At 45.6% G+C, this 20360-nt stretch overlaps 1 protein-coding gene and 1 non-coding gene across 2 annotated transcripts in view; both read right to left on the bottom strand.

Annotated features, from left to right (window-relative positions):
• Positions 1-20360, bottom strand: part of SEC22A (SEC22 homolog A, vesicle trafficking protein) — a 258941-nt gene that overhangs the window by 53872 nt on the left and 184709 nt on the right. The window contains exons 4-5 of the mRNA XM_063934060.1: positions 20245-20360; positions 13837-13955 (exon numbers count right to left, since the gene is read on the bottom strand). The exon at positions 20245-20360 is cut by the window's right edge and continues 64 nt beyond it. Of these exons, the coding sequence (XP_063790130.1) occupies positions 13837-13955; positions 20245-20360 (235 nt within the window). The remainder of the gene's footprint in view (positions 1-13836; positions 13956-20244) is intronic.
• On the bottom strand, positions 8485-8603 carry LOC134947096 (5S ribosomal RNA). Its single transcript, XR_010182535.1, has one exon. It is a non-coding gene; the product is annotated as a 5S ribosomal RNA (ribosomal RNA).

The raw sequence follows: 20360 nt of genomic DNA, 5'->3' as shown, positions 1-20360 counted from the left end.
TGTGTCGTTTTCTTCGTAGAGTTACCGGGATCCCAAATTAGTGCACCGCGTTCGCTCGCCATGCTTCGGCCATGGTGCCTTCGCTTGGCACACTTTACCGTTCCAATCGTAGTCCACGTGGATCGTTAAGTATGAAAAAATTCAAAAAAAGAAATTTTTTTTGAAAAACTCATGTCGACCTTTAGACCTGTCGACCTAGCACATGTCGACCTAGAAACCCTGTCGACCTTCCATCCATGTCGACCTAGTGACTGTCGACCTATAGTGGTCGACCTAAACATTGTCGACCTAGACACTGTCGATCTTCAGACCGGATCCCCATACAACTATATACATAGAAACATAGAATTTGACGGCAGATAAGAACCACTTGGCCCATCTAGTCTGCCCCTTTTTTATTTTATCCTTTAGGCAATCTCAACCCTTTTTTAACCTTAATTCTTTGTAAGGATATTCATATGCCTGTCCCAAGCATGTTTAAATTGCCCTACAGTCTTAGCCTCTACCACCTCTGATGGGAGGCTATTCCACTTATCCACTACCCTTTCTGTGAAGTAATTTTTCCTTGAATTTCCCCTGAACCTCCCCCCTCCAGTCTCAATGTATGCCCTCGAGTTCTAATACTTCTTTTCCTTTGAAGAATGTTTCCCTCCTGAACTTTGTTAAGACCCTTGATATATTTGAAAGTTTCTATCATGTCCCCCCTTTCCCTTCTCTCCTCCAAACTATACATGTTAAGATCTTTTAGCCTTTCCGGGTAAGTTTTGTGATGTAGGCCATGCACCATTTTAGTTGCACTTCTTTGTACACTCTCTAATGTATTTATATCCTTCTGGAGATATGGTCTCCAGAACTGGACACAGTATTCCAGATGGGGCCGTACTAATGACCTATACAGTGGCATTATCACTTCTTTTTTCCTGCTACTGATTCCTCTCCCTATGCAACCAAGCATCTGACCTTTCTCATTGCTTTGTTGCATTGCTTTCCTGCCTTCAAGTCACTTGAAATAGTGACTCCTAAATCTCTTTCCTCCTCAGTAGTTTCCATTATAGTACCCTTGATACTATATTTAGCCTTTGGGTTTTTGAGACCCAAGTGCATGATCTTGCATTTTTTAGCATTAAACTGTAGTTGCCACGTTCTTGACCATTTCTCAAGCCTACCTAGGTCATTAATCATTTGTTTTACCCCTCCCGGTGTGTCTACCCTGTTGCATATCTTTGTATCATCTGCAAAAAGGCATATCTTCCCTTCAATACCATCTGCAATGTCACCAACAAAGATATTAAAGAGAACTGGACCAAGTATAGATCCCTGGGGTACTCCACTGGTAACATTTCCCTCCATAGATTGCACTCCATTAACTACGACTGTCTGTTTCCTATACTGCAACCAGGTTCTTATCCATTTAACTGATTTATAATCCACCCCCAGGCTTTCAAGTTTATTTAGCAGTCTGCGATGTGGGACAGTGTCAAATGCCTTACTAAAGTCTAGATATGCTACATCTACAGCTCCCCTTTGATCTATTATTTTCGTTACAGAGTCAAAAAAGTCAAAAAGTCTTGACATGGGGCCAGGGGACACTGATTGCACAAAGGGGACAGATCTGGGTGGGATGCGGGCAGAGTATGGGACTGACAATAAGGAATGTTCTGTTACTAGGATTCCGGCTGACCTCGCTTCCCCTCAGGTACCCCAGGATGCCCGCCCAGAAAGGGGTAAACATGTGAAGGATGATGGGAATGTGCCTGATTTGATAAATGCTATGTTGTCAACTTGCTCAGATAACCACATTCCTTCCCAGGTACCGTGGGATCCAGATATTAAGCAGTTGCCTAATTGTAGGCAAGCAGAAATGGTCCCATGTCGTGTTGAAAATGCTCAGGTTATTTTCCAGGTACCACGTGAAGATCCACTAGGTCGAGATAACGGTGTCGATATTGATAATGTATTGTCTTGTACCAATGTGGGAAATGTTGTACCTTGTGTAAGGTGTGACCCGGTGGGTCCGGTATACATGGCTGTTATGCCAGTTAGGGGTGCTGCCAGGGGAGAATCAGAAGAAGGGTCTGTGTGGGCAGCTGCGGTCACTGCTTGCTCCAGGCACAGGGAGAAGTCAGAAACTGCAGCTTCCCCCCTAGCCCCCCTCCCTTCAAGCAGGCACACAAACACAAACACTGACACCCAGCAGGGGTCCATTCCCCTCACTGAGAGCTCAACAGAGAATGTGCCTTTCAAAGCTGAATTGATAGGGGACACCTCTCCTTTGACTCTCAGTGCTACAATCACAGTGAAGAGAGCTAGCAGACAGGATGCGAGTCTGGGAGGTAATGTCAGGCTGGGGAAGGTGTCATGGGCTGCTGTGGAAAACTTGGCTTTCCAGGCAGAACTGAGAATTGAACCTGTACAGAGTGAGCCCACCTTTTTCCCAGAGAAGGGGAGGGGTGGTCAGTCACCTCAGGTAGGAGACCAAGACAAGGTGTTTTGGGAAGGTGATATAGCTGTATGTCCCATTGAATGTAGTGCTGAGGAAACTCCCCTCACCCGTGGTACAATTAGTCCTGCAGCATCACGAGTACCAGGGGGAGAAGGAAACAAAGTCTGTAGAACAATACTTGGTATGATTTCTATCATACTCATTGTGGTCAGCCTTATGCTGTTTAAGGAAACTTTGCCACATCTGATAGGGATGGCCCAAAGCCATCTTAAAGCTGCGCAAACAAGGCAGAAGCGCTGGTATGACCGGAATGCCTGGGAGCGCAAATTTGAAGTGGGGCAGAAGGTTCTGGTGCTAATTCCAATGAGGCAGAACAAACTGCAAGCCGCATGGGAAGGTCCGTACAGGGTACTCCAGTGCGTACATGATGTGAACTATTTAATTGCCAGAGATGAGGGCAAGAAGAGACATACGGTATATTACATCAATATGCTCAAGGCCTACCAAAGCAGGAACACCTGCGTGCTGGCAGTTTGCAGCCTCCCAGAGGAGCACCAGGAATCGGACCCACTGTTAGATCTGACAGCTGCGGCTGCGTCAGGGGGTACCCTGACAGATGCCCAGAATGGAGAAGATCTGACAGAGGTGCAGCGGAGTCAGCTGTCTGATGCCTTGCACCCCTACCAGACCTGCTTCATAGAGAGGCTAGGAAAAACGCGCCTAGGCACCCACCAGGTAGTCGTGGGTCACCACACACCCCTGAGACAGTCAGAATACAGAGGCACATTGGGGGTGTTGCATGCAATATGGCAGGAGGTGGATGAGATGCTAAGTCTAGAGGTAATACAGAAGTCCTGGAGTTCATGGGCTAGGCCCGTAGTCCTGGACCCAACATGGGAACGGCTAGGATCCGTCTCAGCAGGGAGACTACAGCAGTCCATCCAGGCAAGGTACTGACAATAGTCAGGGCACAGCATAGAGACTGTGGCTTCAGGTGCCAACTGCTCTCATGCGGATTTTAAAAAGGGGAGGTGTCATGATTGGACGCTATTCTGACGCCAGAACGTGCATAACTGCAAATAATATTGTATTGATCAATGTCTGTAAATGCCCTGTGTGTGGTTATGTATAAATCCTGTGTGAAAAGGTCATAGGAGACTTCAGTCTGATGTGCCACTGCTCCCTTGCTGATCTTAAAGGGGGAGGTGTCATGATCCAGGCTATTTCAAGCAGGAATAAGCCTGTTAATAAGTAGTGTGATATCAATATAGATGATACCAGGATATCCAAGTGATGTATCAATGGATGTGATGCCAACGCATCTGGGTTACATCGAAATGGGCATGAATGAAATGTGTATTATTCCAATTGATGTATCAATGTACCAGTATGTGATAACTGTCTTTGCATGTTAAATGGTTGAAGCTTGATTGATCTGCTGGCATTTCATTGTAGCCACAGATCACAGAGACACACTGCTTAGGTGTGAAGTTTAGTTTACTTATCCCAGAATCAGAGCTGAGATCTTAAAGTAAATGCAGGTCAGGCCTGAAATGTGTTTTCTCAACTGGCTTGTGTATCTCCCAATAGGTTGTTTCCTGACCCCAGGGGGTCACCAGAGAGAGACCAGAAAGACATGCTGGCTAGGGAAGGTGATTAAAAAACTTCCTTCATCCAGCTATATAAGTGTCTTAGTATGATTGATAAAGCTGATTGCCCAGCTTCAAAAGGAAGGGAAGAGTAATTAGCCAGCCCCTGCGTATATGACCAAGAGACCCCATGTTACAGTTGAATTTACACAATTAACTCTGATCTGGAAAGGGTTAACAGTAACACTCCAGAGGGAGGGGGGTTGAAGGGGCAGCATGTTTTTTAAATAGGAGACCCTCAGAGTGTAAGTTGTCCATTATCAAAGAAGCGAGTCAGGAGAACATTCTGGCTCTGTAATGTTCCGATATATCTGAAGCGGCTTCACTTCATCTCATCGTTCTACTGTGCATGCGTGCTAGTATCGGTGGGTTTAACTTCCTATTATTATTTTCTTGAAGTTGTCTTTCTGTTGTGACTTTGACTTTTTTATCATTATATTCTTGTAACTTTCTTTTTTCTGTAACATTAGCTTTGAAGTGTTTTACTTGAATTAAATAATCTAATTTTAGATCTGGTTTCTGTTGTGTATCCAACCCAACTCTCTGAAAGAGGCGTTACCAAAATAATAGGATTTTGGTACTTACCAGGTAAATCCTTTTCTTTGAATCCATAGGGGGCACTGGAGTACTCTTGGGATATGGACGGCTTCCACAGGAAGTAGGCACTGAATAAATTAATTTTGGGACTATACCTCCCCTCCATATCCCTGAGTACCTCAGTGTTTTTTACTGAGCCGAACAGGAGCGATAGAGAGGTTGACAATTGAGCATTACATATAACATAACGGACAACAATAAAGTTAACCCAACATTACTGACAACTAAACAGTTGACACCATAACTTGTTAATCTGAACCAGTCGGTGAAAGTGTGTTACCATAAGATCTACTGAACCTACCCCAAACCGCTCTGGGTGGGCGTCCAGTGCCCCCTATGGATTCAAAGAAAAGGATTTACCTGGTAAGTACCAAAATCCTATTTTCTTTTTCATCCACTAGGGGTCACTGGAGTACTCTTGGGATGTACCAAAGTCTCCTCCGTGGCGGGAGAGCTGTTTGGCACCTGTAACACTAAACGGCCAAAGCTAGATGCTGATGCCGCAAACGTATCAAACTTGTAGAGGCGCACAAACGTGTGCACCGAAGACCATGTAGCCGCCCGGCAACGCTGTGTCGTAGAAGCTCCACGACTCGCTGACCATGATGTTCTCACAGCACGTGTGGAATGAGCTGTTATCGATGTAGGTGGCTGTAACCTAGCATGAAGGTAAGCCTGACGTATGGTCACTTTAATCCAACTGGATAAGGTCTGCCTAGAAGCTGGCCAACCCATCTTGGCAGCATCATAGAGAGTAAACAACGTATCCGTCTTACAAACGGTCGACGTTCGGGATACATAAATGCGTAATGCGCGTACCACATCCACCTACCAGAGTCTCCTGTTAACATAGGAACTACTATTGGTTGATTGATGTGAAAAGATGACACTACTTTTGGCAGAAAAGCAGAATTTGCTCGGAATTCCGCTCTGTCATCATGAAACCTAAATACGGTGGTTTGCACGACAAAGCACCCAAACTGAAACACGCCTTGCTGACGCTAAGGCTAAAAGAAACATTGTTTCCCCAAGTGAGAAATTTAATATTCACTTGTTGTAAGGGTTCATAAAAAGACTAAGAAATCTAAAAACCAGATTCAAGTCTTATGGCGCAGTAGGTAGAGTGAATGGAGTCTGAACTCTGAGGACACCCTGCCTAAAAGGTGTGAACCGACGGCAATAGGGCCAATCTACTATGAAAATAAATGGACGCCGCCGATATCTGCACCTTTAGTGTGGATAAACTCAGACCTCCATCTAACCCCATCTGTAGAAATAACAAAAGACGGGATAACTTAAAAGATGATGTCGGAAACTTCAGAGCTTCACACCAACCTACATAGGCACGCCAAATTCTGTAATAATGAGCTGCCGTAACCGGCTTCCTAGCTCGTAACATGGTTGGAATAACCGATTCTGGAATGCCCTCTCTTCTTAAGAGGGCTGTCTCAACAGCCACCCCGTCAAACGTGGCTGCGCTAAATCGGGTAAGAGGAATGGACCCTGCTGTAACAGGTCCGAACGTAGTGGGAGCGGCCAAAGACAGACTGCGAGTAGACCGCGGAGATCCGAGAACCAAGCTCTCCGGAGGCCAAAGAGGCGTCACTAGTATAACTGTGACGGACTCTCCTTTGATCCGTTTTAGCCACAGAGGGAGCAGCGGAAACGGTGGAAATAGATACACGAGACTGTATGGCCACGCGATTGAGAGAGCATCCACCGCCACTGCCTTTGGATCTCTCGTTCTGGACACGACCTGGGGCGTTTGATGATTGCGGCGAGATGCCATCAGGTCCACCTGCGGGTAACTCCACTTCTGGAGCAGCATGTGGACACATCTGTACCTCCCGCATTGCCCTCCGGTTTTTCGTTTCTCCTTGTTTGTTGATGTATGCGACTGCTGTCGCATTGTCTGACTGCACCTGAACAGCCTGAGCCTGCAGCCCGTGCACTACTTATAGTAGCGCATTGTAAATTGCCCGGAGTTCCAGGACATTTATAGGCAGCAATCTTTCGTGATCCGCCCAGAGACCATGGAGCTGATAATTTTGAACTACAGCTCCCCAATCTCTGAGACTTGCGTCCGCCGTGAGAATTATCCAATTCCAGGCACCGAACCGTTTCCCTGCGGTTAGATTCTGTACTTTGAGCCCCCAGAGTAGAGACTCTCTGGTCCTTGGAGACAACCTCACTTCTGCAGTAAATCTGCAGATGCGAGCCCGACCACTGTGCGAACACATCCAATTGAAAAGGACGAGAGTGAAGTCCTCCGAACTGAAGCGCTTCGAAAAGCCGCCACCATTGTCTAATAGGCGAATGCCCAAGTGACCGAGACTGTGCGTGGCTTGAGCACTAATTGTACCAGATGACGAATGACCTGTACTTTCTGTTCGGGTATGTAAATTCTTTGATTTACCGTATTGAGAATCCTACTTAGGATTTGAAGTCGTTGAGACGGAATCATCCAGAAATTCGCGTAGACAATGGTAGGAAATCAGATTTTCCTCCCCACTTGGTCTGCGATCTATCTCGTTTGGAATCCGACTCCGCCTGTTAGGAACGTAGCCAAAGTGGACGTTATGCGCTACTAGCGAAGCTAGAACGCAAGAACCAACTGCCAACGTCCAAAGAAGCTGTAGGCAGCAAGAAGTGTAAGGTGGTCTTTATTTAGGGCAAACCTGAACCGGAATGCCCTGCCACTACAGCCTTGTTACCTCAAACCCTTACCAAAGCAGGGCGAAGCAACAGCCCTACTGCTGTGTAGGGTATACTCCGATATGTAGTAAAACCCCCAATAAATGCAATTGTCTCTGATTGGAAATTGTTCAGCCTTCGCTGAGAACCTGACGTACTGGCTTGGTGCTATGAGGGCTGGTGGCAATCGACCGCAACAATCTAACTGAAACTGTCTGTGCAGTCTTTCACAGAGTACTAACCACTATATGATCACGGCAATTTAAACAAGCCAGGTCGGAGACGAACCTACAATCTTGTTATGCATAGTCAGATGCGATATACATTGCGCCACTGGCCCAGATTCGTATTTGTCCGACACACTGTGTGACCGACTTTGCAGCGAAGCTGCTTGTTTGATTATGCATAAATGCATATAGCAGAGGATAGTTTCAATCTGCCTACCTCTGGGTTATGGGCCCAGCATGCATCCATTGCAGTACTCTGCTGCACATGTAAGTGCAAGAGATCATGTACTCCAACCAGTAAGTACACCACGGAAATAACGTGTGTATAAACCTGCATTGCCGTGCATGTGGTTACCAGCAATAGTGAATCTTCCTGTAGAGTCATGCTGTGCAAAAACAATTAATAAATTAAACTCCTAACAACACCCCGCTCCTCCAGAGTCTAAGTGTTGTAGGGCAGCAACTTCCGAGAAAGAACCAGGAAGTAACATTAAAAGAAAAAAATTGTCCTACTTTTAAAACACCTGTTAAACCAGGATCTGAACCAGTGTTCATGCAAACACAATGTTCACTGTGGCCGGAAAGCCTAACCACCTGGCTACCGAGCCACCTGTAAAAACAATAAGCAAAACTGCTGTGGTGTGGCCATGTCTGCAGTGCTCAACAGATAGTGTTAATAAGCACTGAGTGCTGATCAATTATTCTTGCTTACTGCAAAATAGACTTTTAATGTCAGCATATTATATATACATATATACAACAATGTATATTCACACATGTTCAGACTTTAATAAATATATATATATCTATATATATATATATATATATATATATATCTATATATATATATATATATATATATATACACACATAGTATCTACAGCACCTTGTATTCCCAGGTGGTCTCCCATCCAGGTACTAACCAGGCCCAACACTGCTTAGCTTCCAAAATCAGTTGAGATTGGGCGTATCCAGTGTGGTGTGGCTGTAGATCCCCTATACACATATCCTGTACACAGGTATAACACATTTTTACAAGTCTGAACTAAATGTGACCTCTCACGGGCTTAAAACCTGAGATGACTGCTGCTTGACCACAGCTTAGTTAATGGGCCCTTCTAGTGGCCGGCGCCGGGAGCGCGCTCTGGAGAGCTATCCTGACTGTAAAACCTATAGTAGGTTTATATTGATAGTGTAAGCCCAAACTGAGCTATTTTTAACAGTTTAAACTAGCATGTATTAGTATGCAATCTAGTTGGATCACCAGTTTCCCAGATGGTAAAACAGTATGCAACCCTGCTTAGCTTCCAAGCTCAGATGAGTTAGGGCGTATCCAGTGTGGTGTGGCTGTAGATTAAAAATACCTACAGCACCTTGTACTCCCAGGTGGCTAATCAGGCCCAACACTGCTTAGCTTCCAAAATCAGAAGAGATTGGGCGTATCCAGTGTGGTGTGGCCAAGTGATTTAAGCCAAAGCTGCTGCAGGTGAGTGAACTCACACGGCTCCACAGATACTGATTTATAAGCACCATGTGCTTTACAATTGTTATAATATACTTACTTTACAACAAATGAACAAAACCAGTATTTGGCTGCCACAACCATGAATCAGATTTGCAGTGTTTAGGATAATATCATTATAAACAGTTATGATATAAATAATTATGTATATCCATGTTTTAGACATGGCAGGGAAACTGCTTATTAGTAATTGCTGGTGTCTTACTTATGCAGACAGACAATACAACCAAAACAAAAACAAAAGACCGACAACTTGCACGACTCAGTAAATAGCACTAAGGTGTCTCTATTATATCTGGCCAAGTGCAGTGCACGCCAGCCATATGCCTGCTCCCAAATTCCCCTTAACACCCCTGCGCCTTCAATGGAGGAGAGATGTAACACAGGAATTTCTGGAAATACAACAGGAAACATGGTTAATCTTGCTTTAACCAACTTCATAGCCTTTTGTAAAACATATGCAGCTCTGCTGTATTCCCTTATCAATAAGAGTTTAATCATGAGATTTTATCCAGGGACCCTGACATTTCTGTGTGCAGGGAACATCACTGTGGCAGCAAAGTTACTCACTAGGCTAAGAAACCTGCCTTTTGACTCTCATTTGTGTGTCCCCCCATGCTCCGTATACCATTCTCTATACACGGAGCCGGGCTATGGTGGAGAGGGAGCCCGAAGCGGCATCGAGGGCCTGGGCCACACACACACACACACACACACACACAGTGTCCCACACAGTGGGGCGGCAGCGTGAGCTGACCGCCCCGTTCAACATACCTGGACCCTGTGGTGAGGGCTATGACGGGCCTTCTCTGTAAGTTCCGTCCAGCCTTTACTGCAGGTCTTAGTCCTGCAGGTGGTAGTGAGGGAGCTCTTTTTTTGAGAGGTCCGACACCCACAGCTGCTAAAGCAGCCTTCACTTATCCCGGACCCACCTATTGGAAGGGGGGGAAGGGATGTTGAAAATCGTTGAAAAAAGAAAAAACTTAGAAAAAAATCCAATGAAATGTGGACCTCTGTGGCAGCAAAGCCACAAGCCTACTAACTGTGTCGAGCACAGAAAAAACACTGAGGTACTCAGGGATATGGAGGGGAGGTATAGTCCCAAAATTAATTTATTCAGTGCCTACTTCCTGTGGAAGCCGTCCATATCCCAAGAGTACTCCAGTGACCCCTAGTGGATGAAAAAGAAATTAATAATTTTAGGTGCAGGCAAAAGCCATAAGTTTGTACTTTGGCTGGTGGCAGTGATTTTGTGTGAAATAAACACACGCGCTCAGGTAACCAGTAAAGGTGTCACGTGGCAGGGATTCGCAGATTGGCGTGTCTGGGGAATCGCCGTGCCTAGGATCGTGACAAACTGGTGACAAATATGTTCTCATGTTTTTATTGAACACACCATATAAACATTCACAGTGCAGGGTGGACCAAGTATGTGAACCCTTAGGCTAATGACTTCTCCAAGGGCTAATTTGAGTCAGGAGTCAGCCAACCTGGAGTCCAATCAATGAGACGAGATGGGAGGTGTTGGTTAAAGCTGCCCTGCCCTATAAAAAAAAAACACCCGTTTTGAGTTTGCAATTGTCAAGAAGCATTGCCTGATGTGAACCATGCCTTGAGAAAAGAGCTCTCAGAAGACCTACGATTAAGAATTGTTGACTTGCATAAAGCTGGAAAGGGTTACAAAAGTATCTCTAAAAGCCTTGATGTTCATCAGTCCACGGTAAGACAAATGGTCTATAAATAGAGAAAATTCAGCACTGCTGCGGCTCTCCCTAGGAGTGGGCGTCCTGTAAAGATGACTGCAAGAGCACAGCGCAGAATGCTCAATGAGGTGAAGAAGAATCCTAAAGTGTCAGCTAAAGACTTACAGAAATTTCTGGCACATACTAACATCTCTGTTGACGAATCTACCATACGTAAAACACTGAACAAGAATGGAGTTAATGGGAGGATACCATGGAGGAAGCCACTGCTGTCCAAAAAAACACATTGCTGAACGTTTGAAGTTTGCAAAAGAGCACCTGAATGTTCCACAGCACTACTGGCAAAATATTCTGTGGACAGATGAAACCAAAGTTGAATTGTTTGGAAGGAACACACAACACTATGTGTGGAGAAAAAAAGGCACAGCACACCAACATCGAAACCTCATCCCAACTGTGAAGTATGGTGGAGGGGGCATCATGGTTTGGGGCTGCTTTGCTGCCTCAGGACTTGGACAGATTGCTATCATCGACGGAAAAATGAATTCCCAAGTTTATCAAGACATTTTGCAGGAGAACTGAAGGCCATCTGTCCACCAATTGAAGCTCAATAGTAGATGGGTGATGCAAAAGGACAACGACCCAAAGCATAGAAGTAGATCAACGACAGAATGGCTTCAACAGAAGAAAATACGTCCTGACCTTAACCCGATTGAGATGCTGTGGCATGACCTCAAGAGAGCGATTCACACAAGACAACCCAAGAATATTGCTGAACTGGAACAGTTTTGTAAAGAGGAATGGTCCAAAATTCCCCCTGACCGTTGTGCAGGTATTGATTTATGGAATCATATTTATGAATATTAATATTTAATATAACATATATGGTTATTAATATATGGATATATTTAAATTAATATGCGTTATCATATATATCTGCAAATATATTATGTCAGGCTTACAAATTAATTGGCTGATAAATATATGCAGTCCTTATATATATATATGACTTATGAAATTATGAAGTTAAGATTCCTTAAAGAGAGTTCAAGCTTGAATATTACCGCTCTTTTTATATGATTCTTTATTTACAGGCAGATCAAATCGTACAGAATAAGATATACACAGTAGTGATATATATACTAATTATTATATTAAGCTATGCTATGCTTCCTTCGTTACATAACATAAAACAACATGACATAAGTTTCACAAACAGTTTCAATTACTATCATATTTATACTTGCAAGTTAAAGATTGCCATCCCAAGAATCATTCCTTCTGCATGTTCTCCATGACTTCTCCTCCTGACTGACTTCCTTCCTTCTCCTTCTTCTTCTCCCTCTTCCTTCTAACTCCTAACTACAAGTCTGGTCCTTTTATCTCATATTTTACCAATTCAAACTATCATATTCTCATAGTTTCCAATGGAATAGGTAATTATAGGTTTGTCAGATTCCAAGGTGTAATAAAACAAACATTGAACTGGGCTGTCGTGTCCTGTTCACGGAGGCATGGTGTCATAAAAGTGTGGTGTCCACACTGCCTTAAGCAAGTATAGTATTGTAAAATCTGGAATGTCTTTTCATCCAAAGTTCTGTTGTATTGACAAGTTTTCCTGGGGTCGGTTACACAATGTTTTATCAATGGATGTGATCTCTTTTCATAGTAGTTAATTTATGCTCCCTAGCTTTTAACCTTCACTGGACAATAGACAAACCAGTAGATTCTGATCTACTGTAAGCACACCTGTGAATTCCAATGACCAACAGAGCTCTGTCACATACCTATTATCATTTATGGCCTAATACCTTTTCTCTACAATGACTCTTGATCTTACTGTAACCTCTCTGGCCTTATTTATGACTAGAGCAGAATAAACCTGTTCCCTACACTATTTTTTACCATCTTGCAGTAAAACACAAATATACAGTATATCTATATAAACACATACACAAACCTAATTTCTTAAATCAGCTAAACATTACCTCATACATTCAAACTTATTTCATATCTATTCCTTACTATATATATCCACTATACTGTCCACTATGGTAACATCGCCTATTTATAATGAATTATATTTTGATTCAGACAACATCTATTGCCCTAATATTAGACTAAGTGCAGACAATTACCTATAAGGCAACACAGGTCTGATATGCAACTATAGGAAACGTTTGGTTGAGATTATTGCTGCCAAAGGAGGGTCAACCAGTTATTAAATCCAAGGGTTCACATACTTTGTCCACCCTGCACTGTGAATGTTTACATGGTGTGTTCAATAAAAACATGAGAACATATAATTGTTTTTGTGGTATTAGTTTCAGCAGACTGTGTTTGTATATTGTTGTGACTTAGATGAAGATCAGAACACATTTTATGACCAATTTATGCACAAATCCAGGAAATTCCAAAGGGTTCACATACTTTTTCTTGCAACTGTACCTCTGTGCAAGCTACTGTACTGTCTTCTCAGACATTAAAAATCTACCTTTGCCCTGCAGTGCTATTCAGAGTCTGGTGAGCACAGGAATAATACTTTCCAGTTTCCATCAATGCCATGTCTCAAATATGTATACTTTTGTTTATTCTTTTTAGATACATATTTGTGAACGGTATTAAAAGCGATTCCACAAATATTTTATGCCCTGTGGCCTTTTAATATGCTGTGTGAGGAGAGAAAACAAGATCGATCTAGGGGGGAAACCAGTTGTCTTGTTTCATAAAATAGGATAAAAAGGTAAAAACAATAAAATAAATACTTGTCAAATGTACAAAGGCAGCAATAGCAGTATGGAACTTCTAACTGTCCACTCAATCTCTCTGAAGATGAAGAAAAAGGACAACCACCCTGCTACCTCATTTACTGGCATATTTCTGAATCTAAACCATAAAAGTGAATATGACCTTGAGGTCAGATAGGTGAGCCTACACACACACACACACACACACACACACACACACACACACACACACACACACACTAATTTTACAGTACCTGCAGCAGACTTTCTACTGCATGAAAACCCCGGATTAGATTGAGACCTGCACACAGGAGACTGAGCAAACAGGAGATAATCCCAGTCAAGGTCAACGGTTCCAGACGCTGGTGAGGAGCTGGTGGAGAAAAAGAGACAGGACAGTTACTTGACTGAGATGTTTTTGAGGGAAGCTGCAGACCTGTGTTTGGTGACAGAGAATATGTGTCAGAAATGCTGCTTGCACATAAACGATAATGAGAGGTAGTGAGAGGGAGAGAAAAAAAGAGGCACAATACAATCTATTAAAAGGCTGCCCACATGAGGAGAAGGCAAGTGAAGTGGAAGAAGCCCCTTTGTTTAAATCACTGGCCTGGAAAGAATGTAATAATGGGGTTAATGAGCTGTGGACAGAGCACAGGGAGGAACAAGAATCAGCTCATTAAGTAGCCTTACTTATAAGCAACAGTCTGCTTTTCACCTGTCCTTGGTGGGTATAGAGAGAAGGGGCTTCTATCCTAAAATGTTCAGATTTTGCCTCACACAAATTTGTTACATCATCCATGTGATAAGCAAAAGTTGGCACAACCTAAACCACGCATCTGAACTGCCCAAGCTACACCCACAATCTATCCTCACCCTTTAAAAAAAAAAAAAAAAAAAAAAAAGAATTTACTCACCGGTAATTCTATTTCTCGTAGTCCGTAGTGGATGCTGGGGACTCCGTAAGGACCATGGGGAATAGACGGGCTCCGCAGGAGACTGGGCACTCTAAAGAAAGATTCAATACTATCTGGTGTGCACTGGCTCCTCCCTCTATGCCCCTCATTCAGACCTCAGTTAAGGAAACTGTGCCCGGAAGAGCTGACATTACAAGGAAAGGATTTTGGAATCCAGGGTAAGACTCATACCAGCCACACCAATCACACTGTACAACTTGTGATAAACTTACCCAGTTAACAGTATGAACAACAACTGAGCATCACTCAACCGATGCTACATAACCATAACCCTTTGTTAAGCAATAACTATATACACGTATTGCAGAAAGTCCGCACTTGGGACGGGCGCCCAGCATCCACTACGGACTACGAGAAATAGAATTACCGGTGAGTAAATTCTTATTTTCTCTAACGTCCTAGTGGATGCTGGGAACTCCGTAAGGACCATGGGGATTATACCAAAGCTCCCAAACGGGCGGGAGAGTGCGGATGACTCTTCAGCACCGAATGGGCAAACACAAGGTCCTCCTCAGCCAGGGTATCAAACCTGTAGAATTTTGCAAAAGTGTTTGAACCCGACCAAGTAGCAGCTCGGCAAAGCTGTAATGCCGAGACCCCTCGGGCAGCCGCCCAAGAAGAGCCCACTTTCCTTGTGGAATGGGCTTTCACTGATTTCGGCTGCGGCAATCCCGCCGCAGAATGAACCTGCTGAATCGTGTTACAGATCCAGCGAGCAATAGTTTGCTTTGAAGCAGGAGCACCCAGCTTGTTGGATGCATACAGGATAAACAGAGAGTCAGTCTTCCTGACTCCAGCCGTTCTGGTTACATAAATCTTCAAAGCCTGGACTACGTCCAGCAACTTGGAGTCCTCCAAGTTACGAGTAGCCGCAGGCACCACAATAGGTTGGTTCAAATGAAAAGATGACACCACCTTTGGCAGAAACTGCGGACGAGTCCGCAATTCTGCCCTGTCCATATGGAAAACCAGATAGGGGCTTTTACATGACAAAGCCGCCAATTCTGACACACGCCTAGCTGAAGCTAAAGCCAACAGCATGACCACTTGCCACGTGAGATACTTTAGTTCCACGGTCTTAAGTGGCTCACACCAGTGGGATTTCAGGAAATCCAACACCACGTTAAGATCCCAAGGTGCCACTGGTGGCACAAAAGGGGGCTGAATATGCAGCACTCCCTTAACAAACGTCTGAACCTCAGGCAGTGAAGCCAGTTCTTTTTTAAAGAAGATGGATAGGGCCGAAATCTGGACCTTTATGGACCCTAATTTTAGGCCCATAGTCACACCTGACTGTAGGAAGTGCAGGAATCGACCCAGCTGGAATTCCTCTGTAGGGGCCTTTCTGGCCTCACACCAAGCAACATATTTTCGCCATATACGGTGATGATGCTTTGCTGTCACGTCCTTCCTAGCCTTTATCAGCGTAGGAATAACTTCATCCGGAATGCCCTTTTCTGCTAGGATTCGGCGTTCAACCGCCATGCCGTCAAACGCAGCCGCGGTAAGTCTTGGAACAGACAGGGCCCCTGTTGCAACAGGTCCTGTCTGAGAGGCAGAGGCCATGGTTCCTCTGTGAGCATTTCTTGCAGTTCCGGGTACTAAGTCCTTCTTGGCCAGTCCGGAACAATGAGTATTGTTTTCACTCTTCTTTTCCTTACGATTCTCAGTACCTTGGGTATGAGAGGAAGAGGAGGAAACACATAGACCGACTGGAACACCCACGGTGTTACCAGTGCGTCCACAGCTATCGCCTGAGGGTCCCTTGACCTGGCGCAATACCTGTTTAGCTTTTTGTTGAGGCGGGACGCCATCATGTCCACCTGTGGCAGTTCCCACCGACTTGCAATCTGCGTGAAGACTTCTTGATGAAGTCCCCACTCTCCCGGGTGGAGGTCGTGCCTGCTGAGGAAGTCTGCTTCCCAGTTGTCCACTCCCGGAATGAACACTGCTGACAGTGCTTGCACGTGATTCTCCGCCCAACGAAGAATCCTGGTGGCTTCCGCCATCGCCCCTCTGCTTCTTGTGCCGCCCTGGCGGTATACATGAGCCACTGCGGTGATGTTGTCTGACTGAATCACCACCGGTTGGTTGCGAAGCAGAGGCTCCGCTTGACTCAGGGCGTTGTATATGGCCCTTAGTTCCAGGATATTTATGTGCAGACAAGCCTCCTGACTTGACCACAACCCTTGGAAGTTTCTTCACTGAGTGACTGCCCCCCATCCTCGGAGGCTCGCATCCGTGGTCACCAGGACCCAGTCCTGTATGCCGAATCTGCGGCCCTCGAGAAGGTGAGCACTTTGCAGCCACCACAGAAGACACACCATGGCCCTGGCGGACAGGGTGATCAGCCGATGCATCTGAAGATGCGATCCGGACCACTTGTCCAACAGATCCCACTGAAAGATCCTCGCATGGAACCTGCCGAAGGGAATGGCTTCGTATGATGCCACCATCTTTCCCAGGACTCGCGCGCAGTGATGCACCGACACCTGTTTCGGTTTTAAGAGGTCTCTGACTAGAGTCACGAACTCCTGAGCCTTCTCCGCCGGGAGAAACACCTTCTTCTGGTCTGTGTCCAGAATCATGCCCAGAAAGGGCAGACGCGTCGTAGGAATCAGCTGCGATTTTGGGATATTCAGAATCCAGCCGTGCTGTTGCAACACTTCCTGAGAGTGTGCTACGCTGTACCACAAATCTGAGGTACTCCTGATGAGGTGGATAAATGGGGACATGCAAGTAAGCATCCTTGATGTCCAGAGACACCATAAAATCCCCCTCTTCCAGGCTTGCAATGACCGCTCTGAGCGATTCCATTTTGAACTTGAATTTCTTCAGATAAATGTTCAGGGATTTTAAATTCAAGATGGGTCTGACCGAACCGTCCGGTTTCGGTACTACAAACATAGTGGAATAGTAACCCCTTCCCTGTTGAAGGAGAGGAACCTTTACAACCACCAGCTGGAGGTATAACTTGTGAATTGCTGCCAGCACTACCTCCCTTTCCATGGGGGAAACTGGCAAGGCCGATTTTAGGTAACGGTGAGGGGGCGCCACCTCGAATTCCAGTTTGTATCCCTGAGACACAACTTCTATAGCCCAAGGATCCACCCGTGAGCGAACCCACTGGTGGCTGAAATGTCGGAGACGCGTCCCCCACGGCTCCTGGCTCCGCCTGTGGAGCACCAGCGTCATGCGGTGGATTTAGTGGAAGCCGGGGAGGACTTTTGTTCCTGGGAACTAGCTGCGTGGTGCAGCCTCTTTCCTCTACCCCTGCCTCTGGCAAGAAAGGATGCACCTCTGACTTTCTTGCTCTTTTGCGAACGAAAGGACTGCATTTGGTAATACGGTGCTTTCTTAGGCTGTGGCGGGACATAAGGCAAGAAATTTGACTTCCCAGCTGTAGCTGTGGAAACTAGGTCTGAGAGACCGTCCCCAAACAATTCCTCACCCTTATAAGGTAAAACCTCCCATGTGTTTTTTAGAGTCGGTATCCCCTGTCCATTGCCGAGTCCATAAGACCCTTCTGGCAGAAATGGACATTGCGTTTACTCTAGAGCCCAGCAGGAAAATGTCCCTCTGGGCATCCCGCATATATAGGAGCGCGTCCTTGATATGTGCCAGGGTCATTAAAACAGAGTCCCTGTCCAGGGTATCTAACTCCTCAGACAGAGTATCCGTCCATGCTGCTACCGCACTACACATCCAGGCCGAAGCAATTGCTGGCCTCAGCAGCGTACCAGAATGTGTGTAAACAGACTTCAGGATAGCTTCCTGCTTCCTATCCGCAGGATCCTTTAGGGCCACCTTCTTAGATAAGCGTGTCAACGCCTTGTCTACCCTGGGGGAGGATTCCCAGCATAACCTGTTCGTTGGCGGGAAAGGATACGCCATCAGCAATCTCTTGGAAATTACTACCTTCCTATCAGGGGAATCCCACGCTTTTTCACATAATTCATTCAATTCATGTGACGGGGGAAAAGCCACTTCTTGCTTTTTCTCCCCATACATATAAATCCTCTTGTCAGGGACAGGATTTTCCTCAGAAATGTGTAACACATCCTTCATTGCCACAATCATGTAGCGGATGGCTTTAGTCATTTTAGGCTGCAACTTTGCATCATCGTCATCGACACTGGAATCAGATTCCGTGTCGACGTCTGTGTCAACTAACTGGGATATTGGGCGCTTTTGAGACCCTGACGGCCTCTGCGCTGTGGGAGCAGGCATGGGTTGAGACCCCGACTGTCCCAAGGCTACAGCTTTATCCAATCTGTTATGTAAGGAGCTTACATTATCATTTAACACCTTCCACATATCCATCCAATCAGGTGTCGGCCCCGTCGGGGGCGACACCACATCTATTTGCACTTGTTCTGCCTCCACGTATCCTTCCTCATCAAACATGTCGACACAGGCGTACCGACACACCGCACACATACAGGGAACGCTCTGACTGAGGACAGGACCCCACAAAGGCTTTTGGGGAGACAGAGAGAGAGTATGCCAGCACACACCCCAGCGCTATATAACCCAGGGATTACACTGTACCTTAGTGTTTACCCAGTAGCTGCTGTTTTTATATATCTCTGCGCCTAAATTTATGTGCCCCCCCTCTCTTTTTTACCCTCTATTGCACCTGTATACTGCAGGGGAGAGCTTGGGGAGCGTCCTTCCAGCGGAGCTGTGAAGAGAAAATGGCGCTGGTGTGCTGAGGAAGAAGGCCCCGCCCCCTCAGCGGCGGGCTTCTGTCCCGCTTCTCATGTGTAAAAATGGCGGGGGCTCGCACATATATACAGTGCCTGACTGTATATATGTATACTTTTGCCATCAGGTATCTTAATTGCTGCCCAGGGCGCCCTCCCCCCTGCGCCCTACAGTGACCGGAGTGTGTGGGTGTGCTGCGGGAGCAATGGCGCACAGCTGCAGTGCTGTGCGCTACCTTAAGTGAAGACAGGAGTCTTCTGCCGCCGATTTCGATGTCTTCTTGCTTCTGCTGCTTCTGTACTTCTGGCTCTGCGAGGGGGACGGCGGCGCGGCTCCGGGAACGGACGATCAAGGTTAGGTACCTTTGTTCGATCCCTCTGGAGCTAATGGTGTCCAGTAGCCTAAGAAGCGCAACTTAGCTGCAGTGAGTAGTTTGCTTCTCTCCCCTCAGTCCCACGTAGCAGAGAGTCTGTTGCCAGCAGAAGCTCTCTGAAAATAAAAAACCTGACAAAATACTTTCTTTTCTAGCAAGCTCAGGAGAGCCCACTAGGAGCACCCAGCTCTGGCCGGGCACAGATTCTAACTGAGGTCTGGAGGAGGGGCATAGAGGGAGGAGCCAGTGCACACCAGATAGTACTGAATCTTTCTTTAGAGTGCCCAGTCTCCTGCGGAGCCCGTCTATTCCCCATGATCCTTACGGAGTCCCCAGCATCCACTAGGACGTTAGAGAAAACTCACAAAAAAAAAAACATTCCAAATCACGTGCATTTTGATATCTGAGCTATAGGGAGGTATGCAGTTTTACTAGCAAACTTTCACATTCCCTCATCTGAAGTGGTGATAGAGGGGAAAGGGGGGTCTCATTCCCTTGACCCTTACATGTTCCAATAACAATGTTCAAGTTGAATTATCTTGCCATACAAATAGGTGAGGAAGAAAAATTTTTGCAAAACCAAGTCCCATTGGCCAAGTACTCCTTACCTATGCCCTTATAGGCTGGGCCTTTTCCATGGTTGACACTATTCTCCAAGCCAAGCTCTTGCAGAGAAATCTGGTATGGAGGCCGCAGGCGGATTTCAGTCTGCATGTCAGCAAGG

Source organism: Pseudophryne corroboree, chromosome 7, assembly GCF_028390025.1.
Source record: "Pseudophryne corroboree isolate aPseCor3 chromosome 7, aPseCor3.hap2, whole genome shotgun sequence".
Lineage (NCBI taxonomy): Eukaryota > Metazoa > Chordata > Amphibia > Anura > Myobatrachidae > Pseudophryne > Pseudophryne corroboree.
This window is presented reverse-complemented; position numbering and strand designations above follow the sequence as displayed.